Here is a 26561-nt window from a genome sequence, read left to right as displayed (position 1 = left end):
TTTACTATAGTAAAATCTCTAATCTGAAGATAAATAACAGATTAGTAACATCTGTATTTTTTAAAATGCTTAGCAACAAAACTGAATTCCAGTGAGTGCACAGATTAAACACTTCCATGAGAAGCTTTAATGTTCCCAGCTGAAAGCCCATAGCCACTTACTGCAACTCTTCCATGGCTGTGGGTTTATGGCTAACATTTCAGGTGTCCAACCACTAAACTTTAGGAAACCTGCATGGAATCTACCCTCTCATTAGTATCTCCAATTCTACTGAGCTGTAGCACTCAAACTAAACTCATGTTATCCTACTGGCACTCAGCCCAGAACAGCAAAATAAAGAGCTCTAAGTCCTGCCAAAATATTTTCTGCCCAAATGAAGCACTTGTACCATTTCTAAGGGCTAAAAAACCATTGGCAGCCACTCATTAGTTGGGTATATTGGGTCTTATAGCTACACACCAGCATTAAATAGCTCTGAAACAGAGACCTCCATGAGACCATACTGGGTTTTTTTCACCTTTGCCAGGGTGTTGATGTGAATTGCTCTCACCTCCTGAAGTGGAAGAAGCGGCAGAAGACGGTGGAGTCTCTCTGCTCCTTGTTCTTGCGGTAGCTGTCCAGGCGGCACTCACGGCACTTGTGCAGGTGAGGGGCGATGTTGTTGCAGGAGCCGTCCTGCACAAAGGCCTCCCCGCTCTGCTGCAGCTTCTTCACTTTAGCAGCATCAGACAAAATGGACTTGCGGACAGTGACTGCAGGGAGAGCAGCCAGAGTTAGAAAAGCTCGGTTTTTCTCACAAAGTGCCAGCAAGTGTATTTTAGTGAAAGAGTCAAATCGACTTTTCCTCTAAGTTTTACGTTACACTGAAACTAAGTTATGCTAAAAATATTTGCAGTTGGCAGAAACCTCTTCTCCAGTCAGCAGGAACTGTCTCAAGCTGCAGTTCCAGTGAAGTCACACAGACTCTGTGGAACCAAGAGCTCCTTCCACTTTTTCACAGAGGAGCATTTTGAAAGAACATCTGCTTTTAAAGGAAGTTCTTCAGCCAGAGCTGGAGCCCTGAGCAACCACATTTCACAAGAAACAGGGACAGAGTACAACCCAGCCATTTCTCAGTCCTGTTTTCCCCCTTCATGATGCAACAGCTTTCAGCATCTTACTGTAACAGATGCCAAACATTTCCCTTCCTCCTACACTGCCAGTGAGGCCTTGCAGGGGACACAACAGTGACTGCTTGGCTGGCTGTGTATCCATGCTAATTATGGAACAGCACACGGTAATCCAAGACCAAGCAACAAGAGATAGAAAAAAAAAAAGGGAGGTGGGTATGTAGGGGGATTCCCAGAATCCTGAACTATCAGCAACACCACCTGAAGCACAGCAGGACACATGACACCAGGAGTGCAGCTCCTTAAACAACCACAGCCTTTCCCCACCTGTCCCATGTCAAAACCTGACGAGCTCACCAAATGGAAAAGAGGAACAAGGCAGGTGGTTTTGGGGCTCAGTGCGTTTTAATTTTTGGTGGTGATGGGTGGGTTTGTGTTTGTTTTGCTCTCGGGACAGTTTTTAAATCAAAGCCCCTCTTGAACAGAGCTTTAATGAGGACAACTTCCATCCCTCACCATGTTTGTAAAATTTAGGACCATTGCTAAAAGGTAGGCTCATTATGCCATCAGCATCTGTATTGCAAAAAAAATCTTGATTTTGTAACAACTTATTTCTAAAAATTAATGATTAGTCCTTTTCTTTTAGGAAAAGGTGTTTCTCCAGTTTGTTGCATTCCTGTCTTATAAGAAAACACAAATGATTCAAACTCCTGATTTACTCACACAATTTAAATTACTAATTTTGCATATCTAACAAATTACCTACTTCTAAGTAGTTAGAATTTACAAGGACTTTCAAATAACAGGAAATTTTAGGAACACTTACTGTTATCCTGGACCTTGGCACTTCCAGTCCAAAAGCTTTCACTTTCACTTTTATCACAAAGGATCTCATTTGAATTTCTTCTAATAAAAAACTCCATGTCTGCAAGTTCATCAATCTTGTTTCCTTTGTGGCTGCTGTAGCTGTTTTGTGATTTAAGCCCACACTCACTGAAGGACAGAAGATGAGCATCTGAGGTTGAGGGTCTGCAATCTAAAGTTCTCTGCAGTTCAACAGTGCCACTGCCTCTGGGTATTGCTATGGAAGGGTTGGGATGCTGCAGCTGCTTTATGGAAATGCATTCCTTGGGAAAGTTTGGTGTGGCCTTCATAAAAGGTTCATTAGTATTCTTCAGGTTGGTTCCCTTTTCATTAGCTGAATCAGTCAAAGATGAAGACCTTGAGGTTTTCAAAGAGGTATATTTACCATTTTGCTCACTGGGATTTTGTGTTTGTTCTTTAGACATAAAGCCCACTTTAGGAAAGGCTGTCAGCTCTTCTGTCAATGGTTTAACTCCAGTACTAAGACAGGAAGGATGAGTTTCTGGTAGGCTTCGTCTACATGTGCTGAAACACAACATGCAATAATTAGGAAAAAACCGCCACAAACAGGTCAAACAAATCAGAGCATTAGCTGCTCAATCTAGCCAAAATTAAAGCTTGAAAGAAGAAATTTAGTTATTTAATTATGTGCTTTGAGTTCTGATGTGTGAGTATCTTACATTTTGTGTGAGGCTAAAGAGATTTGTGTTTTTCAGGTGTTTTATCTGGGTTTGATTTTTTCTAAGAGTTAGAACAATAAAACTCTACACCCACGTAGGCACACACAAATTTGAGTATTTGCTGCTACTCCACTTCCTTCTCTCACAAATAAATAGTTGCTTTCTCATTTCCTCCAGGCAACTGCTGAATAACCAAATGCATTTCATTTGCATGTCTGTGGCAAGATTCTTGAGGAACTTCTGACTGGCACCACAAGACAGTATGCTGGAGACTGTAAAACCTCTCTCACAAAAAAACCTTTTAAAAAAACATATTTTCCACATTCAGCATGTGAGAGAAACAAAACTAGCAGAAAAACCCCTTTTAGCACATCAAAATTGGGTTCTTCTGTCACACTATTTCTATCATTACATCCATTTTGTGACAGAACTGGGGGTAACAAAAGTCCAAAGGCAATGGTGGTCAGCAGAACTGTAACTGGGGACCTGTAGCTGATCTGCAAGAAAGCAGACACCTGTCTGAACAGGTTCTTCTTTTCTTGGGGGCAGGGAAGGAATGCATTTGACAAAGCAGGCACCACACCTGTGTATCCTTTTACAGATGGGGACAATGAAACAGTGACACTAGCCTGGGACATTGAAGGGCCACTTCCTTAAAGTTAAATAAGAACATGGCCTTAGGAAGTAAATTACATATCCAGGGCAGGCAAATCTAACACTTTCCTATGCTGGTATTACAGAAGAGAAGTTACTACAGCTCTTGAAAATGACCTCAGAGTTTGTTGAGCTAAGAACAGAATTCTTTTTGGAGGTAAGATGTCTGTATAAGCATAAAACTGTTTCCTTACCCCTGAGGAGTCTCTGCACCAAGGTTGGGTGGTGAGTTGGCTGGCAGGGGCAGGCCTGGGTGCCTTTGGTCTTTATTTGCAGGAGTACAGCCCAGCAGCGCTTCACCCAGCACAGTTGGTACTGACTGCACATGTCCCTGACTGGGAGAAACCTACAAGAGAGATTTTAACAGTTAGGAAGATTCAGGACAAAAAATTATGGCTTTGCAGGGTTCAGCCTGAAAGGAGAAATAGAGTAATACTCTTCTTACCATATTTATTAAAGTCAATTAAAGAGTCACTCAGTTCATGAGGTGGAAAGACTTTAAAATGTCCTTTTAAACATTAGAGGTTTCATGAAAGACTGCTCATGTTACTTCATTTCCCACAATTAACAACTAACTTTTTTGGGGAAGTGTATTAAGAAAGTGGAAAAAAAGGCAGAAAGCTCTGCTCTTTGTAACTGCCAGTGCAACAATGTTTCCAAAGTAACTGCAGTAATTGGCAGTCAGAAATAGATTTCTAATCTCAGCTGAAAATCCCAGAGAAAATCAAAACTGTGAAGACTGACAGCATTACCAAAGATCTTGATGTGAACTTTCTTGTAGCAAAAAAATCTTTGCACCAGAGTTCTAGGAAGTGTTAAGTACAGAAATCCTACATTGATTAAAATATCATCCTAAGAAATCTGTAATTAATTTAGAAATACAACAGGCCTACCAAATTAGCAAGTCTCTTTAGAAAGTAGCTTTTCTGTGGGGGTCCTTCCACAGCTGGGAAGTTACACTACAGGCTCATCAGCATCAGCTCCAAAAGATTTCCTTTTTGCTTTGCTATTACACAGCTGTCAGGCACCAAGTCAAGCTCTCAGAAAGATGCTGCAGATAATTAACTCCACACAAGAAATCAGTACTATCACATACTTATTAACAAAAAATATGGCTTCAGCTAATCACTCCCACATACTGACATCCACCAAAATCAGAGTAACAAATAGCTTCTGGTTTCCTTACTAGAAAGCATGCTCACTGTAAGCACTTTGAAAAAAGGGTTCCAAGGCATTTCCCAAAGAGTGCAAAAGTGAAAAATGATCCAGTCCTCTGAAGGAAGGTAGACTGGAAAATGAGGAGTAAATAACTTCACTACTTTAAGGAAAAACAAGTTATGAATTCAGATCATGGTAATTCTTCAGCAGGGCACTTGGAATGTAAAATTCAGCCCAGCTCTGTGCGTGTCAAGCAGGCTGTTCAATGGCTGAATTATGCAGAAAACTGAAGAAAGGCAAAGTGAGCACCAAAAGCTGCTAAAGGTACCCAAGCACAAGCTGTGGAAACCCAGGACTGCAATCCTTGGCTACTCCAACCTGCCCTGCTGCACACTCTTCCTCAGCAGTAAATACAGTAGAGGACACTCTCCTCATTGAGCCGTCTTACCCTGTGCTTGGTACCTCATGCTGATTCTCTGTGAGCTTGTGAAAGATCTGCAGAGCTGACTGCCCAGAAGCAACACAACCCTGTCCCTCCCATGCCAGAGCTTCCCAAAGACTGGCTACTCCTGCCTAAAATGCAGCTTTTGGTCTGAAATACTGAGGCAAAATTACAGGGCAAGTTTTCTCCAGCCAAGCCATGATTTTTCTTTTTTGCATTTCTACACTGAAGTTAGCAGATTGTCTTTTGACCTTTGAGAGTTGATTTATCTCTCAGTGATACCTGGCAGGTCACTCCCAAAAGAAATCAAAGTAGACATGAGAGTACCAGAAAAATCACATCTCCTTTCTGTACTGGAACAACTTTCAACTGCTGCTTGAGCAGCTTGAATCCCCAAAGCATCCAAGTGCAGCTGAAGGTTCTGGGTTCATGTACAAAATGGTTAAAAGAGGAACATGAAAAGCAAAGGTTATAAACCTCAGAACTCCTTTGTGTTTTCTCCTACTGCAAGAATACATGACCAGGCAGACCAACTCTTAAACAGAAGGAGGGAGCAAAAAGCCAAAAAAGTAAAAAAACAAAACCCAAACAAACAAAAAATTGAACAAAACCCCCAACAAACTACCAACATTCAAGGCTTAGTAGCTTTTGCTCCAATTATCACAAGCAAGATCTTCAATTAATGCCCAGACAAGCTTGAAAGAACTCACACCCTCCAAGGGATTATATTCATCATTCTCCTTTCCAATCTAATCCTTAGTTAAGATGTTTTAAAAAGTGACATAATCATTATGTAACAGCCATATATAACAAAGCAAGACATTACCTCAGGAGAAGATTTTGTGTGTTTAGCATCAACACTTGCACTGCTGTCAGATGACTTCCTTTTCACACCCCCAATTCTTTTTGATTTATCTGGAAGAGAAGGTGATCAAGATTAGTCTATCACAAATAACCTACTTCGTATTGGAAGGACAAAAAGTAATAGGTCTTACCACATTTTCCATTGTTGTCATATATGATTTCAACATGAATTAATTCTGGATCAAGAGTTTTTAAAGCTGGAATCTTGGAAAGGACAGGAAACACAAAAGCAACCATTTAGAGAGGTGAAACTCTATTTTAAAATATTTATCTTAGATGTGCTGGTATGGACTAAGCTTAGACACTTAACTTCTAGGTTCTTTGAATACCAAGCTGAATTTAACAACACACCATGTGACAGTGTCTCTGCATAATAACACAAAACTGGTGCTTGAGAACTTGTGCAGTCTGCACAGCACAGAGAGCAAAGAAACCAAGATCATGTTTGTTTCACTCAAAATAAAAATTCCATGTCTCCCTCATTCTTCATAGAAGGACATTTGTTATTTAATAATCTACCAGCAGCATAAAGAAACACTTTGGGTTATACTGTTCTGCACTACACTGACACCCATGTTTAAAGATTACAGTAAAGACAGGAATAAAAATGGTGCTGGTGGAGACATAAATAAAATTTGCACTTATTCCCCACATCCATTTGTAAACCACTGCAACTGGTTCCTACCTCCTGACAGTTGACTTCTAGAGTTCTTGTAGCTGGATTACCATTGACAACAACTGCTGTGAACCACTGAGTAGAAGGGTCCAGGCTATAAATCCTAATTTTTGAACCAATGATATTTTTTCCACCTACAAAATTAGGGAAAAAAAAAAAAGAGCTTAAAGACAAAGGAGATATGAAGATGACCACAGTTGTCAAAATTAATTATTCTTGTCCTTACAGTATGGGAAATGAAAACTGTAAGGCACAATATCTACCTTTTCAATAAGGTCACTCCCTGCATGTGCAAACACCTAAGCTCAAATATGCTGGTGTGAACCCAGTAATTAAGAATTTAAAGCTGGCAAACAAAAGGAACAATTTTAAATTTGACTAAAAAAGGAAGCCTCTATACAGCACTCTGGAAGTTTTGATAAACAAGCAACAAACTGGAAAAAAACAAATCAAGTTACTTGCAACAATAAACAATTCAAAATTTTTAAGAATTGCTACAAGTTTGATCTATTTCACAAGTACCAGGCCATCTGTATGTGCCCAAAATGACATATTCACTCTTTCAAAAGAAATACTTGAAACAAATATCTACAATCCTTCACATTTTGCATTCACTGCTGTGAGAGTAAAATCAGTGTTTTTAAAAAGCTTTTATCCCCTAGAACAGATTACCAATTAATTAAACCAACACTGCAAGGATTTCCCTTTGGACTTGGGCATTTATTGCCAGTTTTCTGCTCCACAGTATGCTTGTACCTTGGACCAAGCGTGTCTCATCAAGGTGTTTCTTAACCAGAGCCTGAATTTCTTCATTTACATTTTGATCATCTTTAAGAGAAAGCCTGGAACCATCCACATCCTATTTCAGGAAAAAAAAAAAAAAAGAAAGAACAGAAGTTTGGATTCAGGATAATGCTTTTAACAAAATCCCACAATATTTAAAAACCAGATGGCAGCAATTTCCACAAATCCAATTCTCAATAATCTTTTTCCCATCAGTTCTAGGATGTTGAACTGGAGGCAGGTAATTTTTTATCACTAATTCACAACAAGGATCTGCAGGAGAGTCTGAAATGAGCTCTCCAGGTCTACTTTAATATTGCTCTGAAAAGAACCCAGCTTTGTAGTACTACATTGCTAACGAGCAGTAAGTTTAATTGAACTGTCCATTCTTAACTTAGGATTTTAAGTTCCCAGAAGCAGCAGCATATTTGTCCTGAGCAGATGCAAATGAAAATATTTTATGTTTCTATTTATGATAATGCCAGGATCCAGTCTGTGTCAAGACACCATTATAAAATGTTTCTATGAATGAAAACAGAGTCAGCTACATCTAAATTATTCATCATTCTTCAGCATAATGTACATGTATTATTTTTTACTGTCAAATTCTTGAATGAGAATTGATTCTGAAATGGAGAGGTCACAGCAAGCTTCCACCCAAGGCTCCAAGAGTGAGAATAAGAAAGGGGCTTGGGGTTGGGTTTTATTTTTTTTGTCCCAGGCACAGCTCTGATATTTGTAAGAGGCAGAAGACTGAAGAACTAGAAGTCAATAAAATGTTATTCCAGATGCCAGTAAAGCAATCTTTTCCACTGCAGTGCTGAGATAAGGCTTCTGCATAAAGAGATCTCAACCCTCCTGTTGAGCCAGCTTAAGCAAGACAACTATCTACAACTCAAATTTGGCTTTTAGTGACTCTCTTGTCAGTTTCTCTAAAGTACTTGTATATTTGCTGACTGTTAACAAGTATAAGTAGAACATTAATGATTGCACTACTTGCAGTCTCAACACAGGACAACCCTTACTACTTTTATTTCAGATTGTTTCCAGGCCTTGAGAATAACTTCCTAAAAAGGCTAAATCTTTTATCTTTAAAATCTTTAGCAGATACTATGCTTCCAAGCACCTGCCCAGGGACAATAGTTTCAACCCACCTGTACCTAATTTTCACTAACAAACTTTCCTCTGGTGCTCAATAATTCAACCACCTCATGTACATTCTGCCCAATTCCTCATTGGTTTAGGATTAGCAGCGATGTGTTTCTGTTAAATAGCAAGATTTAATGCCAGACATTCCTGAAACTCGTTGCACAAAGTTCATGTTCAAAAGATAGGGAAACTATTCCAGGTTATCCCTAAAATCAACATGAAACTGCTGTCACCTGAGCTGAATAACTGTCCTAGCACACTCCCTCATCTAGCTCTCCTAAGTGACCCTGTCCTGAATCAGCTCCAGAGGGTTTTTAATCAGACATGCTATGTTCAGAACTGATATTTATGAGTTACAGAAATAAACATCTAGAAGTTTTTACCCATCTGAAGTTTGCACTGATTACATTACCCTGATGCATCCTAAATATCAAAATAAGAGATTAATCTTTCATTTTGAAAAAGCCAGTCAAGATTACCTGGATGGGTGTCAAGAGGTCTTTAGAAAGGAAAACACATTTCTCTTCACCCAGGTAGCGCACTGAAACCAGTGATCCCATTCCAGCTTTGTCCACCAAGGACTTGTAGGTCTAAAAAAAGTAATAAAGATGTTCTCAGAAACGGAGTAAGATCTCACCATTCATCATTTGCATATAAAAAATACTTTAATTTTGCTTCTATTTCTCTGTTAAGTTACCACATCTACATGCAACTCTTGAAAACAAAGTTAGTTTCCAATAAGACTTCTAATACACACCTAATGAAAGTTACTGGACTTCACTTGAAATTAATTTCATATATCAGCATGAATTAGGAATTCAGTACAGGTGACTATCATTAGCAATTAATCATTCATGTCCACATGAAAAATTTATTAATGTAATAATTCTAATTGCATATATATTACTAATAAACCTCTTTATGGCAGACTGGGGAAATAGCTAGGAAATCAATCAATGTCTGCAGCATAGTTTACATTAAAGTTCTCAAAACTTGTGCAACCCTGATAACACACTGAAACCTTTATTTAGGCACACGTGATGATCTGGACAGCCTCACAGTTGTAACACTGCAGTGCAATGCTGAAGTGTTCAGATGTACCAAAAGCTTTAAGAACAGACATGGAAAAACAATTTCCTTTAAAAGCTTCTGAACACTTCCTAATGTGCTCAAAATTAAAATTTGTCTAGTGACAGTACCAGATCTGAGAGGACAAGCACCAGGAGCCTGGAACAAGAGAAGTGGCAAGAGTAACTCCCCCCTATCTGAAAGGTGTAACTGTGCCCCACTTAAAAAAAGGAATTCAGTCTGACTGATCAACTTTTTTTGATCAGTCCTCCAAAAACCCAACCAGACTCTTTTTTGTCTTCACCTCAGGACAGCACTGGCAGAGGGACAAGATCCCCACATGAGGGAGTAACTGGGCATTACAACACTTCTACAGAGCTACTCCATTTATCACAAACACACTCTCCTATACACTTGAACCAGTAAGGTGTGACCAAGTTTCAAATAAATTAATTCACACACCTCTTTTGTGACCTCTGCTTTCCTGCCCTGCGTGATGATAAAAGGAGAAAAAGTCTTTTTTTGCCAAGCAAGATCCAGGAATGGCCTAGATTTTGATCCTTTGCTAAATGAGCTTTGGAACACGTACCCTGCACGAATTGACATGTCAAACACTTCAGGAGGAAAACCTTATACCAAAACTGAAGTATCCAGTAAGAACTATTCAGACACTTGGAAATGGACAACAGCTAAGTTTAAACATGAAGGTTTTCAGAACAAGCTGTCAGCAAAATCTACCAGAGGAACTGCTGCTATTAATGCACAGCCCAGGAAATAAAATTAAGGATTTATATTTCCATTTCTTCTCCCATTCTATTGGGTCCTGCTTGTAATAAGTATTGCTTAGATTGGCTTTGCTTAAGAAAGAAAGACCAGCTAAAATGCAGCAATATGAATTACAATGCACACTTTATACCTAGCAAAGTTAATAGTATTAAAACACAGACTACAGCTTCAGCATAATTCATGTCCAGCAAGTTTACATGTTTGCATTTCCACTTATCTCACTACTTTCTTAAGCAGCAATAGCCAAAGCAGTTAAGTACAACTATACTGGCTGAATACATTAAGAAATATTCCCTGTTCACCTCCCCTGGCTAATTTGCCTATTCAGCCATGCATGGCAGGTACAGAAAGCTTAGTTCTCTCTTTGTACAGTATAGATCAGCTTTTTGTATGCAGAAAATCTAAATCTCAAAAATCACTCATACCAGGCAGGCATCACGTAAAAGTAATCTGAATTATTTTTGTCTCAGGATCAAAAATTACCATAGCATTAACTCGAGGCAGAGTCAAAAACTTAAAATAAAAACACAGGCTATCCTTAGATACCAACCATTTACACTTTTTCTCTCTATTTTTAAGAAGAATTTCACAGAGGAAGAAAAAAACCCATGAGACTAGAGGGAGAATGAATTAACAATGTACAGAATGGGGGTCTGAGAGAAAAGCAAATTCATAAAACACATCCTTGTGTCCACCAACTTCAAATGTTGCTGAGCTCTGTCAGCTTGAGCTGCACAAAGAGATTTTCTCCCTTCCCAAGACACCTAGAAGTGAGACTGCCCTAGAGGAATTCACACTGGTGACAATGCTGTCCCAGAAAGTGCAACTGCAGAACCCAAATGACTTCAGCCAAGAGTGTACTTGCCATTGCAGGCCACTGGACAGGAGGCATGGACTGGGTTTTTCTTTCAGCCAGCACCAGCTTTTGCTCCACCAGGAATGCAATCATCATCCTGCTGTAGACTTCTATCCATCTTCGCTTCTCCCATGATTCATCATCAAATTCTACACAAATCTACAGAAAGGAAGCAAAGTGAGTGAGTGACTACCTATAAAATTCAGACACATCCAACATGGAAAAGATAAACCCATCAAATTATTCAAAAATAAAAAAATCATTAAATGTACTTATAATTCCAGCGTGATTATTGCCTGTCACATAATCAAGCAATCACTAAGGCATTCAAGGTTGACCCAGTATTTTATAAGTGACAGTCAATGTTAATTGGTTTATCATCATTACTGTCACATAAAATAATAGTATTTACATTTAACTTTACAACTTCCCACCTCAAAGTTTTATGCTGCTCAAAGGTAGTTTACTATGTTAACACTGTCACTGGTATTTACAAGCAGGGAAAAATACACACACCTCCCCCAAAGAAGTCCACTAAAGCTACAGGACTGGCCTACAGTAGTGGCACATGGATTTTCCACAAACTCTAGAGCACTGGAATAAACAAGGTTTTTTTTTGTTTTGGTTTGGTTTGTTTTTCCAGAATTATTTACAAAATACAAATCCCAAAGATTAACTTCAGCCAACTTATTGAATGCACAAATGACAGTAGGAAGAAAAGGTGATCAAATTATGTAATGCGAAGGTCACTTCTTGACTGCTTTTAACTGCTATTTATCCTTTTGAGTTTCAGGAACAACTATGCAGATTTTTCAAGAGGAAAGCTATTTCGTGGCAAAAATAAAATTGCTTGACCAATGTCTTTGGGATAGCATTACTCTAATTTCAAAGGCAACATGGGAGATCAAGCTATTGGGAAAGACCACAAATACAACTTGGCCTGAATACAGGAATTGGAACATCTTGGTAGAGGACTCTACTCTTGGAAAAAAACATTTTCTCTTCCCAAAGAACACAGCAATCCAGCCAAACTGCACTTAACAAACAGCACAGGAATCTCAATTGAGTGAATCTCAGAAACATTTCCTGGAGTTTTATCATCCCTCTCAAGGGAAAGGCAAGTGAAAACATGCATACAAACAGCATTACCACAGCCAGGAGTCATCAAACTAATGGGTGCAGAAATGAACTTGGTAATTTTGAGGTGCACAGAAACTATGAAAGAGATAAGCAAATAACAACCAGAACCAGAATGGCTTGTTTTGTCTACTGCATCAACACTGCACACACAGGAAAACACAGTTGCGAAAATAATTTCAGAAGCAGTGGACAGTCCTTCTATACAAAATAAAAACTGAAATAAATACTTCTACTCTTTTACAGGAGAAATACCTACTCCCCCCTTTCAGTCCTTTATTTTTTCGGGTCTATGATGCTTGTACAGAACTCGGAGAGAAAAGGAGATGGGATGTGCTTTGGTACAAAGCTCTCCACACCTCCATTGCCCATTCTGCAACTTCTTTACATTTCAACTGGAGAGCCCATCAAGTCAATCGCTTCTGGCAGAACCGTAACCAGCGACAAAGCTCACAATAGAGACCCCATCAGCACCTGCTTCTTCTCCTTTGCGGACAAAGTCCCTAAGAGTTTTCTGCACCAAGAACCTCCTCCTCACTACCAGCACGGCACAGGGCACAGCCCCGCGCCCAAAAATGGACAAAGCTCCACCCCTGCCGCAGAACCACAACAACAAGCTGGTAACAAAGTTTACGCTTTCAAGAAAGAGTTAGAAACATCCAAAGTTTCGTTTTGTTTGACAACTAAGTCAGTTAATCAGGAGTCACTAAATTCTCATCACCAAAAAAAGAGGAAAGGAGACAGATAAAATGGGAAGATGGTGCTGTTCTTGCTGTCACAGGACAGCCATCGAAGTCCTCCGTAGAAACAAGCACGAGATGCCGCTGCTACAATGGAGTTTTGTCCTTGGGGAGCAAGCACTCAGTTTATACTCTAGTAAGTGTCCAGACATGGCTGAATACTTCTACAGCTACCAAATGTCTACAGCTGCCAAATAAAGCCCCTTAATAACTTCACAGCCATACCATAAACTTCGCTTGACTCTCACACAAAATGCACAGCTAACCAATTACACCACGCTTGCAGTAACTACGTGTTCAAAACCCCCCTTGGTAATCATTAATAAGAAGAGGCCACCATGCAAGAAGAGTCTGAGAGACCTCCAGCACCAGGCGTGAATTTGGTGTGACTTTAAAACCCAAGCAGTTGTTCATGACCAGCTGCTCCGAAGAACAGGAAAGGAAAGTCACCAATCCCAACAGCGTTGGAGGGTTTCGGTTTCAACTCTAGGGGTAAAAACCTGTTCACAGCTGGCAAGACCTTAAATTACCTTTAGGAAATAAACCATAGGCACAGTGGGTGCGGTAAAAACCTGCTTTTCAAAATGCCGGTGGAAGAAATGACATTTGTAATTAGTTAGAGATAATCTGCGGCATTAGTACAAGCACATCGGGGACTTGGGCAGGGTGCACGTTTCCAAACGTGTCGGCCAAGTCTCCGTCTGCTCTGCCCCCGAGAGCAGCATGTGCACACACGTGTACACACAGCCACACCAACTTCCCCGGTCACACTCCGGATTCAGCGGGTCTCTCGGAAAGTTCCCGGTTACCTTCAGGTCTTGTTTGGATATGTCCGTGTGTGACACAGCCCGGATCCTGCCCGACTTCCAGGGCCATTCCGAGATGAGGCTAGCGTCCCACGTCCTGTCCTCTTCTTCCGACAGGCAGAGGAACCTCTTCCCTACGAGCAGCGACCAGCTCCCCTCGAGCCTCAGCACCATTTTAACTCATCGGGAGGCCTTCAGCGAGGAAAGCGACGGAAGGAGGAGAGAAACACGCAGGGCGGTGAGCGCTTCCTCCTTCCTCTCCCGGCCGCCCCCCCCCGCTTCTCCAAGCGGCTCCAGCCGGATCCCCGGAGACCCACAGGTCTCCCCCCCCCCCACCCACGGTCCTGTTAATCACTACTCGGCGGGGGTGGGTGGAAGGAAACACCAGAAGGTCTTTCCAGAATGGCTGCAGCGCAGCTCCCGGCCATTCCCACCCCCGCCACCTCTTTGTTTCCTCCTCCGAGGAGTCAGAGCGCCGGGCGGCAGCCGAAGGGAGGGAGCAGGCGACCAGGCCAAGCTCCTTCCGCCTCACCAACACCCCGGCCTGCCCACCCGGGCAGACCTCCAGCCCTGTCCCTGCCCTCACCTGCTCCCCCCCGGCCCCGCTGCCGGCGCACCCCGCAGTCACACCGGGCACTGGTCCCGTTCCCCTCCACCCCCCCGCGCCGACCGCCACCGCGGCCAAGCGACACTGTCGGAGCCGCGCCGCGCACACGCCCCCTCACCCGTGCGCGCGCCCCCGTCCCGCACTGCTATTGGCTGAAACGTGCCAGCGGGGCGGGGCCGACAGCGAGTCTCCCGCCGCGATTGGCCCGGAGGGGCGGGGCCCGAGTGCCTGGTCACACCCCCGAAACCGTTGCTCAGCAGATGGCGGATAAAAAATAAAAATGATATATCCTTCCGCTTGAGCTTCGAGAGAAGGAGTCCCTCGGGGCCAGCCGGCGGAGCGCCCGCCGCCGAACCCCAAGGGAGGCACGAACGCGCTCGGGAGGGCCGGGGCGCCTCTCTAGGTCCGTGTTCCCCCCTCGGGAGCGCCGAGCCTCCAGCTACTGGAACTGCCTTTAGAGACGGCGGAGGAATCGAAGCGAGGCCAGAGGGCGTGATACGGCCCCTTATACGTGCGGCTCGCGGCGTACTCAGATATAGCACAGGGGGCGGTGGCACCTGTGGGGTGTTTCTGCGCATGCGCACGGGGCGGTACCAGCACCTGCGGGTGCCGCACAGGCCGCCATCTTGTCATGCTGAGGGGAATGGGGGCAGGCGGGCCCTGCGGGGCAGGGGAGGCGGAACAGGGTGAAATATTACAAAGTAACGATGTGCTCGAGGTTCCTGGGGAGGACAGTAGGCTGTGGAGGCACTCCAGTTGTGGCTGATGGAGGTTGTGTAGCTGCATCTAAAAGCAAATGGCTTCCACCAGCTCACGGCCTTAACATAAGACCTGTGTGTTCTTCCAAGTAACAAGGCGAGATGACAAAATCATAATTGGTTTGGGTTGGAAGGGTTCTGGTGCCTCGCTGCCCTTACAGGGAAGAATTTCTTCCTTATATCTAATCTAAATCCATTGTCTTTTAGTTTAAAGCCATTCCCAATGAGAACCAAAGAGTTAAACAGAGAATAGGATGTGATCTGGGTGGTGTTGTTCAGCAGTGACCCAAAAAGACACATGTACTCCTCTGCTGTAAGACTTTCCCACCAGAGCACGTGGGAGGAAGAGACCAAAAGTGCAGAAAGTACCCAAGGCAAAGAAGCTGTTGACTCATCCAGTTTACTGAAATCTCACGGTGCTCAGCTTGTGTTTCTCCAGGGTTCCTTCCATCAGAGATGTCTGAGCTTCAAAATCCCCCATCAGAGAGCACTGCAATATTTCTGCCTTGTTGTGGTCTCATCCTCCATTTTCTCCAAGAATCCATTTCCACACTTAGGTTAAATGTATTTTAAAAGCCTTTCCCACCAATTTGCTTTCACCCAATATTTGCTTACTACATTTAAACAAACACATTCATGTATGAAATCAAGAGGCACAAAAAATTCTTCATGTGCCATGATGAAGAAATTGCTGTCTACTCCACAGAAATCAGACAATTTCTATTACAACTGTAGGGAATCTCCAATGATTTCTATCAATGAGATGAACTTAGTAATTGCTACAATTTTCATCGGGGAGAAACAAAAGAAATAAAAGTGACTAATAAAAAAATGATCGATCAGCAACTGTGTGCAGTCTGAGAGCCACTCATTAGCTGGCACTGAAAGAAAAAACAGGTATGCTTGCTTCTCAGATTTAAATATTTACTATATAAACCAGACCAGCAAGGTGGAATTTATGGTATCACATAAAGCAAGCTAGATGTGAAACTACCAAATTATTTGTTTCATTGTAGACTTTAGGCTCGTGTGTCAGTAGCTGTACAATTGACACATCACACCGTGTAGGTGTTGCATAACCTCATTATTTAAAGCCCTTGGATTTTCTGCAGAGAGAACACTTTGCCTCAAAGAGCAGATGATTAATACATGCAGGAAGAAGGATGTCAGGCTATAATGAAGCAATATTAGTCAATGTAATAGATCAAGCTGTTGGTAGCACTCCAGTTGCCTAATAGTATTTTTTCCCATTAGCATCTTAATAAAGGAAGGCTTTAAGGAGAGATTTGAATGACAACAACATGAGTTTAGTGAATGAACTACTCCCATATGCAAAGTGGCATGGAGGTTGGTCAAAAGTGTTTAAAATTTAATGTTTTGGGTAGGTCCTGGCCTGGAAGGCTGAGAGTACAGGGTGACATAGTCCATGAATGCCCTTGAAAATAAACTTATATAGCAAAGGATGCTAAAAGAGCTGTGATCAAAAAGCAGCATTCTGAATGAATAAAATAAAATAAAATGAATTGGCAGAGATCAGAAGAGAACATGGGGAAGCAAACAGAGCACAAGTTGACAGAAGCCTGGACAAAGCTCAATCATCCATGGTATAAACAAGCTTTCAAAGTCCTGAAAAAATAGAGGTGTTCAAACCCTAGAGGCTAAGTAGAAGCCACACAACTGAAGACTTTTTGCTTTTGAAACAGAAAAGGTAATTAGCTACTTGTTTCCATTTCCTAGGATTCTTCATTTCTTGAAATTAAACAAGGACCAAATCTCTTTCTTAAATTATCTTACTTCTTTAAAAGTTATAAGTTAAAGGTGACCAGTAAAGTCTTGGGTCAAAAAGTGAAACACATAAAATTTAAAATTATGACTATAAACATCTCTGAATTTGCTGCATCATTTAAGAACTTGTTTCTCAGTATGACAACCATACAGCACAGGAAAAAAGTACTGTAATTGTGATTGTAATGTTTGTAATTCTTTTTCTTAACTGGTTATTTTATCACCACTTGCAATAGTCTTCACAAAAACTAATGTCTCTTGTGTGTATTTGCCCACTTCCAGTGTGTCAAGAGAAACATCACAATGTTCATGAATAAGTTTCATGCTAACCCTATGATAATGGCACAGGTGCAGTTGTCTCACTCTGCATTATTTACCTCTGGAAAACTCAATGTCTGTTGAAGTACCTGCAAAACAAAGCACTGTAGTAAATAAGCAGAACTGATTGAACCTCAAAACAGCAGTTTTCAGCCTGTTCTTCTGCCTGCATGAAGTCTTGAGCATAATTTTTTCCAGCTGGCCCTACCTACCGGGTTGAACTGGTAATAGGTAAGCCTTTAGCTCCTATGTGAGAAAGAAATAATCTCTGCAAACAGGAGCTCTTTAAATAGTAACTTCAGAACACACTTCAATAAATTCTTCCTTTCAGCCACCATTAAGTAACAGAAAAATTCTCTTTTTGTGGGGTATCACTAGGAAAAGAAGCAGAAGAGGCTATGAGATTTGAATTTAACAGTTCAGTTTAAATTGGAATTTAGCAATAAAACTCAATAGCCAATTTTATGCCTAAACAATTGCACATTCAGGCATTTACGCCTACCTCTCTGCATATAAAATCTGGATGTGCTATTCAAATATTTGTGCTTGAAAATTGGCCTCCCACTACCTAGAAGTATTTGATGTCACAGACCCTTTATAAGAAAGGCACATTTCAGTCAGAGAAGGGGCTGTAGATAACATTAACTGTCCTGGCACTGTGTTCTCCAAAGATGTTTTCCATATGAGGGAGCAGATTGTTTTTCAGGGCTCTCCTGCGTTTCCAGGTTAAAGCTACCAGTGTGTGTGCCGCTACAACAAGCAATGATCAGTGCAGGACATTATTAAAATCTGGTTTTTAAAATCTCTACTGTGGTGACATTTCAGGGTCTCCATTCTCAGTCAAAGGCCTTCTGAATAGAGGGCTGTACAAGCACAGAAGAGGAACATGGAGTCCTTTATATTCTAGTGATTAATGATGGATATGTAGGGATGTGTAATTAAAGTTGGAAGTGTTTATGGTCAGGCTATGAAACCACCAGCTGTGCTGACAGCATGGTGCCAATAGCACCAGGGCTGGGGGTTTGGCCCCTGTATGGGACATTCACTTAAGAGCTGCACTTGGTGATCATTGTGGGTCCCTTCCAACCCAGAATATTCTGTGAACTGGAAGCAGAGCTTTGGGAAATAATCCATTAGCTCATTTCTCCAGTATGTCTTGAGATGTGGTGCTAAATATTGAGCAAAAACTACCAGAAACTTCCTTCAGTAGCACCAAACTGATGCAGTTAAATGACTCCTTAAGTAGCTGATGTAGATCAGACACTGCTCAGATCCAACCTGGCTCAAGTTATAGTTATAGCAGGAAAAGATAAAAGCTCCTTAGTCAGGTACAGCCTCGTTACCTCAGCACACCTCACCTGGATCAGCTTTTTAAGAGTGGCAGGACTGGTTCCAGGGCCTTTTTTCAGTCATTATCTCTTTACCAAAAGTTAAAATAGAATAATTTACGTCTTACCTTAGTTACTATTTTCTCACTGTCTGCAGCTGAAGGAAGCACATATTTTGATACAAAGTACGTTTTAATCTCATGCAATTAAGTTGAGTTGCTGAAGGAAAAACTCTGAGAAATGCTGACCTACTCTTTTCCACTCCCAAACCTATTCTGCAGTGGGGACTGTCTTTTGCTAGTGATGAGTTAGTAGGACTTCAGTTTTTTATCCCAACTGTAGAAACAGGAAAGTGTGAGAGGACTCTTAGGATGATAAATCAGGATCAATTATTAAATTTTAATTGACTATTAATTTAACATTTAATTATTTAATTCTGTGTTAAGTATTACCTGGGGATTTGAATTAGATATTAAATTTTGCAGATTAATTCTAAAGTTAAATTAGTATTTATAGATAGAGTGATGCAATAACCTTTACAAAATAACCATGAGCAAACATTATACATAAAGTGTGGTGAGTAATTCTGTGCTTGTTTTGTTTTTCCTTGACTGCTTCAGAGGAAGAAGGCCTGTTGTGAAAGAAAAAAGCCCTTTCCCCTCAGGTAATAATGCATTATCAGTTAATAATTCAAAGGGTTTGGGGTATCATTCTTTAATAAAAGAATGCAAATCAATATTATCTTGATGGATATATTTGAACCACATTGTAGAAACCACCACCACAGCAGGAATGTCTTGGTGGTGTACAAAAGGAGACATTGAAAGGTGGGTAAAGAGAGACAGTGAACTTTAAACAACATTGTTTAATAATCTGAGGAGAGTTGTTCTTTGTTAATTAGCCTAACCTCTGGAAGCCTCACACCAGAACTGCAAACACAACATGTTACTCATATTTCGCTCCTTAATAATATCCAGGCTCTTCCATCATTGAAACAATATAAACTGGCTTTGGCAAAGTTAGACTTCTCACCATTTCCTGCCAGTGCCAGAGAGATTCTTTTAGATTATTTCAAGTCCCTCCTGCTATTTATTTTAAACAGATCTGTTTTGTGATAGAGTGTCTTCCCTTGGGAGAAAACTTACACCTTTCTCGTCTGGATCTGCCAGATTGCAGCAGTATGGGCTGCTGGGCATGTGCAGGTGTCAGGTCAGTGAGTCCTAGACTGGGGATAGAAATTGTTCTAATTTTAAACTAAAACTAAACTACTCTCCTATGTAATTTTCTAAGAACGTTTGGACTAAATTCACACTGCTGCTTTTGATTATTCAAATCCACATCTTGGAAGTTCTCTTTCAGCCTCTGTAATTTAATGCAGTTTTGGACAAAACTGCATAGTGAACAGAACTGCATAGTGAACATTTGAGAAGTGGTGATCCTCAAGTTACGAGTTTGTGCAATTTGGACAAGAACTTTGACTGCTCTTGAATGTGTATTCACTTAAAAAGAGGCTCAGCCTTTTGACTGGAGGGAGGACACACTGGAGAATGATCTCAGGGGGTGGTTGTACATGAATCTTACTGATGGACTGCAAATCCTTCCATCCCCTGCAGGGAACACCGGCTCTCTTGGCACTAGTTCTTCTGTCCTGTCACTTACCAACTCACCCTTGAACTGGAGCAATAAATGTATTGTGTGGTTTTCCTGCTACTGCAGTAACTGATTCCGGTGGAAAAATGCAGTAACTTTTCACATCAAGGGAAAGTAATTCCCTATTTTTTAAAAAAATTCTGTATATTGTGCTGATATGATGTTAACAAAGCTGAAGTAATGTACCACTGAAGCTAAAAATAATAATAAATTGAAATATTAAGAAATATTAAGATACCAGATATTGGTGAATATAGAACTGGGAATATTTAGAAGTTGGACATTGCTAAATGTGACCTAGTTGGTACAGCACAGAACTGGGAGCCAGATCTGGAATCTGACACTATGTGTGTCATAAGGCAGATCATTTATTCACCTCATTTCTCTGTAAATGGGGATAACAATAATCATTCCTGTGAATTGCTTTGTGTTGTTCACCTGAAAGGTGATGAGTTTTATAGCTACTAATAAAACATTCTTTTAATCTTCAAGTTTCCTTTCCCTGTTAAACTTTAATAAGTGTTTATGTTCCCTTAATACCAGAGAGGAAAAAAAGCACGATTGTGAAGCAGCTGCTAAGAGTTTCTCCCAGAAGATATTTAGTATTAAATTGGGATTGAGTCATCTGTTTTAGATGAAGGGGCAATGCAAGAAATAATATGTGAGAGTTGAAATTTTGAGTAAAATATATTCAAAGCAGAATCAGCTGACACCCCAGTTCCATCAAGCTGGCTCCCACCCCCCAGTACCCTCTGTCCAGAAATTGGAAACAGGCATTGTAATTTCTCTTTAACTTAGAGCAAATGTAACAGTATTGCTTAAAAATAGTTACAGCTGTGGGTTCCAGATTGTTCCTGTTGTTCTTTCAGTGTCAGCTCTCCTGCCATGTGCAGAGGTCTCTGCATCTCCACCCAGCGCAGGAGAAGGGGACACTGGGCATTTCTGGGGCCACTGGGATTGCAGTGCAGCTGGGCATTGGCACTGTTGATTATCTCACTCACTGTATTTGTCATTGTAAACCACTTAGTGATTTTCTGCTCCTCTCTGTAAAGTTCTCTAAGTCAACTACATGTCAGTGAAACTTTAGAGTGTCTTTTCCCTGGTATCTCCTCACAGCTGTCAGAGACTAATGGCTGCTCTCCAAACCCTGGGCTTTGATGGTAGAGGTTTGTGTCTAAAATTAAAACAGTGGTTCTAAAGCAGATTCCTAACTCCAGTGAAACTAGGAATTTCATCCACTGATTTAAGAGATCATATGTCATCCCTGTCTTCTTGTAAGAGGAAGATTGCAATCTGTCCTGTCTCTTGTCTCTTCTGAAAAGCATAAGAAGGTAAATTTGAACTTTTCCTGCTTCCCAATATCTACTTCCCTAAATAGCATGATTGCAGTTTTTTTTCAAAGGTGGAAATGACATTTTCCAGTTTCCTATGCAGAGGAGCTTCTGCTGTGGTGTAGATTTCTAGTGCTGCTTTTTTACTGTTATTTCCTGTACACAGTTTATCACATAATAAAATTTACAGCTGTAGTTTTCTAATGAGAATCTAAGAAACACAGCCATGTTACTCCAGGCTGTCTCTCTTGTTTGACAAACTTGGACACATAAACAGTGAGGAGTAGTTTAAAACCTGTATGTTTATAGGTTGGGGTAACTGGAGACAGATTTGTTTCAAAAGCAAGTACGGAAATATTTGAGGTTATTGAAATAATTAACAAGGCTGAAAATGAGTTGTTGGGAAAAAAATTTAGCAGATCATTGGAGGACTGAATTTTAGCAGGCATGATTGTATGTCAGGTGTTGGGTTCCCTGACTCACTCCATGAGGTGATTAGCACTGTGCCTCTGGTTGCAGCAGAGGTTGGATGTATCTCACTTTGTATAGCATGTAGGTCACAGTCTGCCAGCACAGAAAATACGCATTTAATGAACTTTGTCCACCAGCAGGCATCTCATTGTCTAAGCCTACTCTGCAGAGAACAAAGAGAAGCATCTCCAGAAGGAGATTAATACTAAAATATATGTCTAGAATAAGTGGGACAAATTATCCCTCAGAGATGTCTGATCTTCCTCATTTGCTGTAGAGGTCTCTAATTATTGGTTTATGTTCTACCCTATCTGCTAGAGTAAATGCTGAACTAGATACAAACATGGAGTGGGGTGGTGTCTGTGCTACTCTGGTTTACACATTGTTGCACAAATTAGGCAGGCATTGAAGTTCTGGGGTTTTTTTCTTTGTCAGAAGCTACTGCAATGAATGCTGGTATGAGGCACTAATGAGCTAATGAGGAGCACAGTGTATGCTCAGCTCTCACAGGTTTCCTGTGGTACAGGTGACCTTATGATCAATAGAAGCATAATGTCTGTAGACAGGAATTGGTTGTGGGTTTAAAGGATCTTTTACAGAGAGAGAAGAATGAAAGCTTTATTCTTCAAGTTCATAATTTTATCAGACTTTTTTAAACACATATAATGTTTTTACACAAAGAATGCAAAATCATGACCCAAAGCTTTAAAAGGTACATATAAAAGTTTACAGATGGCTCAGAATGTTTACATTTGACTGTTCCATAGCAGTGTGTTAAACATGCTCCAGTGCAAAAGAAAGTAGGCTCCCCAAATGTATTTGTGTAGTCTTTCAAAGTCAGCATAACATAAGTAGTGAAAATGAAGCTTTAACTGGCCATAGAAATGTTCCTTTATAGGCAGCCTGTTGGCATGGGAGAACAGGATGTGCTGTGATTGTTAGGACTTTATGAGCAGGTTGTACCAACCTATGGCTCAAGGAATGCTGTGTTAAAGCATGTCTGGGAATAGTGCTACTGGTTCACTGTGTGGAACCAGTGTTATTACTTAACCTCTTTGCACTTACATGTTCATCTCTGGGATTAACAAATATTTACCCACCTTTGAAAGGTACCTTCTGTTCTTCAGAGAAGTGCTGAATAAATACAGGCTAGTATTACCCTCATCAGCAGGTAATCCTGTTAATCTAACATACACTCTCTGTCCATGGTGAATATGTTCCAGGCTACTTGATCATTGTAGTTAGATTAACAAAGGATATTACAGGGATTAACTCTAAAGTAGTGGCTGCAGCTGCCCACCATGTGTGTTTTCTGTAACCCAAAGCCAAGGTTTGAAATCCTCTTGCCTGTAGCAAATAGAAGGAATGCACTTGACTTTTGCAGAACCAGTTTTCCACCCAAAAGAACAATATCTTGATCTAAGAGGTTGTAACACAACCTGTTGCTCTTATAGCTGCTTTGCTGCTGGCAGCAGGGGAGACAGCTTCAGTGCTAAGACAGCTTCAGATCTCTGCCCACCACAGCAGTTTTACAAAGTTGTTGTAAGGTAAAACTGTCTCATTTTTCAGTGTACTCTAACAGGTGTGTTACAGGTCACAATTTGTGCTACAGGTCACAAATTCATGTCTAGACTACTTTATAAAGTATTATTGGAGATGAGGTCCACCCCAGTGTAATGCAGCAAAGTTGACCCTGCTTTGAGCTGAAAGTTGGACACAATGACCTCCATGGGCCACTTGTAACTCAGTTGTTGTACAAAGTCAGGTGTAGCCTCAGCAGCATGGAGCTTGGCATGAGATGAAAATCATCCCCAGGGCTCCTGAGGACAGTCCTGTGTAGCTGCCTCAGAGTAAGCTCTGTGTTGCTACAGCAACACTTTTATCAGCAGCCCCCTGACTAGTGTCAGGGTGGCTCTGGGAGGACTGTATGATGTGCTGGCACACTTCCCTTGGGATAGAGATACAGCTTCACTGCTGTTGGTCACTGGCTCTATTTTGTCCATTTCATTTCAGTGGCACTTGAAGAATCTCTGGGCTCTTAGAGATCTGGAAAGTATTTTCAACAGAGGATGGCTGGGCTGGTGTCTGAGGGAGAAGAGAGCCCAGAAAACACTGCATCACCTGCATGCATTGCAATTATGAGCCTCTTACTGGAGTATGGAGGGAGAACATGTATTTGCAAATGCTTCATGCAGTTTGAGAGGTTGAAACTTGCAGTTTTCTGGCTGGAGACTGCTATGGAAAATGGGGATTGAGCACAAATGCTATTTTTAAATTATTATGAAGATGCTGATTTTTTAAAGCGGTTTTCTGTTATCTTTTTTTCTGTTAGAGTACATTGTGATATTGAAGTGTAGACTGCTAGGAGTTCAAATTTCAATTTCAAGTGTTGCCTTTTCAAATTTTGTGCTAAGCAGATGTACTGGATCACTATTTGTGGGGAAAAACTACTATTGCTTTCCTCAGTTAGGCATGCAGGGTTCAGAAATGGAAATGTGTTAGAATACTTTCAGTAGCCATATGAAGTGTTGGGAGCTCTCTAAATGCAATGCCCACAGCACTCACTTTGACCTCTGTGAGCTGTAAGCAGGTACCAAGTTAAGGAACCATTATCTGGTGTCATTAATAGTGGCATCAAAGTGAGATATTGTAAGGCTTTAAAAAGGAGTAAAATTTATAAGGGTGGGGGGGGTTCTTTATAAATAGCCTGTAGAAGGTAACTTGAAAACTCTTATCACAATGGATGAAGTTTTCCTTTTCCTTTGTCCTTTTTTTTTTTTTTTTTTTTTAAGCCTCTAATTGTTTGGTTTGGATCCTGGGTTTCTTCTGTTTCCGTTTTGGAATGTAGCCTTTTTTGTCCCTGGGATGACAATTAATTTTTCTTCCTACTGCCACATAATGAGAGAGAGAGAAGCAGGATGATGCTGCAAGTTTTTCATGTATCCTGACTGCAGAGAAAAAATCTAGTTATATAACTTGTCCATAAAAAGAGGCCTCTTTTCCCTATCATCCTTTTTACTTTTTCCAGAATGGAATAAAACTGAAAGTAGCTTAGTGTGGTGGAATTTCAGTTCATGAATATAAAGTGTATGAGAGTTTACAGTGTAAGAGAGTATTTCTCTTTGCATTTGTAACTGAGGACAAAACAGTTAAAAGGCAGTGAGTGATTTCCACACCTTGAGAAGAACAGAACAAGACACACATGGGGGATGCAGGTGTATTCTGCTGTATGGGAGGAAGAGAAAAATCCTGGCAGAAGTCTGAGAAAACCCATGGAGAAATGAGTGCACTCACAGCAAGGTTGCTGCTCACCTGCAAGTACCTTGAGCAGCTCTTATGGGAAGGCATCTTTGCCAGTTGCGCCAGGGCAGCTTGTTTCCATCTGCCTCCCTCGGGGCTCTACGCAGAATTGAAACCATATCCTGGTTTGTGCTGGGATTTAAACTGATCCAGAAGGTCAATAGCAGCCTTCTAGTAAAACTTACCATTAAGTAGTATTTATATAGTTGTTAAAACATGTTTTTACACTGCCATGTTAGCCTAGGAATTGCTTGGGGGATTTCATCTATGTGCAGGATGTTGCACAAACAGAACAGTGCTTGTGATACCAAAGGAGCTGGTTAAAGGTAATTCAGCAAGGGATGGTGAAGAAGCCCACTTTGCTTTCCTCTCTTATTGCCTTCAGCTCTTTTATTACATCAGTCTGTGAAGACAGTCTCTAGAAACTAAGACTCATCTGCAGCATTCTCCTGACAGAATTAGGGCTATGGATAGCCTCCTGCACATTCCTCCTGTTTCCTTGAAGGAAACCTCTCTTCTACTCACCAGAGGGGCCCCTTTTGTTATTTACAGCCTCTTGTTATCGTTTACATTCCTGTTTGCATGGTGTGGCGCCTCAGTGAAGCCTCAAGGCCATGCACTGACCGTATTTCTCTCAATATCTCTCTTGAGCAAACCTCATGTTCACACTGGCACTTAATTGCCTGCCTCCTTTCTCTCTGAGTCTCCTTTAAGGTCAAGAACATGGTCAAGTCATCCTTCAGCACATTCACTATTGTTACCATCATTAAACTCTGCACAGTAATACAATTCAGAATAATCCATCCTTCTGGAGCAAGAATGTAAGGGCTGACCCACTGAATCAAACCAAAGCTCTGCGCATCTCAGTATCTCCTTCCTGAGGTAGCTGATAACAAGGGCCCAGAGACACACACGAGCAAATTTGAAGTGAAACCTTTCCCTAGTCTTGACTCAGTGCGCATCATCCACAGAAGCTTGCCATGGCCATTAAATGTCCTGTTTTAAAGCTAAGATAGGCTTGGGCTTCACACTGGTTTCAAGTTTTGACAGTATGCCTTAGTATTCAAAGTCACTGTTGGAGGATTTTTGGGTTGGTTTGTGTAGTTGTTGTTTAGGGTGGGTTTTTTGCTTGTATGTGTGTGGGGAGAGGGGGTTATTGAACTGTTTCCATTATTTTTTAAATTTCAGTTGTTTGCTATCCATAGCAGGGTGTTTAGGAGGTAAACAGTGACAGGTAGCAG

At 41.1% G+C, this 26561-nt stretch overlaps 1 protein-coding gene and 1 long non-coding RNA gene across 4 annotated transcripts in view; one reads left to right on the top strand and one right to left on the bottom strand.

Moving 5' to 3' along the window:
* KDM3A (lysine demethylase 3A) overlaps positions 1–14829 on the bottom strand; it is a 29647-nt gene extending 14818 nt beyond the window's left edge. For 2 of the 3 annotated variants that reach the window (XM_009098640.4, XM_050974170.1), the window contains exons 1-11: positions 14359–14480; positions 13776–13964; positions 11099–11248; positions 8859–8969; positions 7204–7306; positions 6457–6581; positions 5903–5975; positions 5734–5822; positions 3502–3653; positions 1936–2498; positions 551–752 (exon numbers count right to left, since the gene is read on the bottom strand). In XM_009098640.4, coding sequence (XP_009096888.2) covers positions 551–752; positions 1936–2498; positions 3502–3653; positions 5734–5822; positions 5903–5975; positions 6457–6581; positions 7204–7306; positions 8859–8969; positions 11099–11248; positions 13776–13946 — 1739 coding nt within the window. In that variant the 5' untranslated portion in view covers positions 13947–13964; positions 14359–14480. The other variant, XM_050974169.1, reaches the window with a different exon arrangement.
* LOC127059590 (uncharacterized) lies at positions 13929–20465 on the top strand. The gene is made up of 3 exons (XR_007777533.1): positions 13929–14010; positions 19189–19232; positions 20182–20465. It is a non-coding gene; the product is annotated as an uncharacterized LOC127059590 (long non-coding RNA).
* Positions 20466–26561: the final 6096 nt, after the last annotated feature.

The sequence above is a fragment of the Serinus canaria genome, chromosome 4 (genome assembly GCF_022539315.1).
Source record: "Serinus canaria isolate serCan28SL12 chromosome 4, serCan2020, whole genome shotgun sequence".
Classification (NCBI taxonomy): Eukaryota; Metazoa; Chordata; class Aves; order Passeriformes; family Fringillidae; genus Serinus; species Serinus canaria.
Note: the sequence above shows the minus strand (reverse complement) of the source record. Positions and strands in the feature narration are given on the sequence as shown.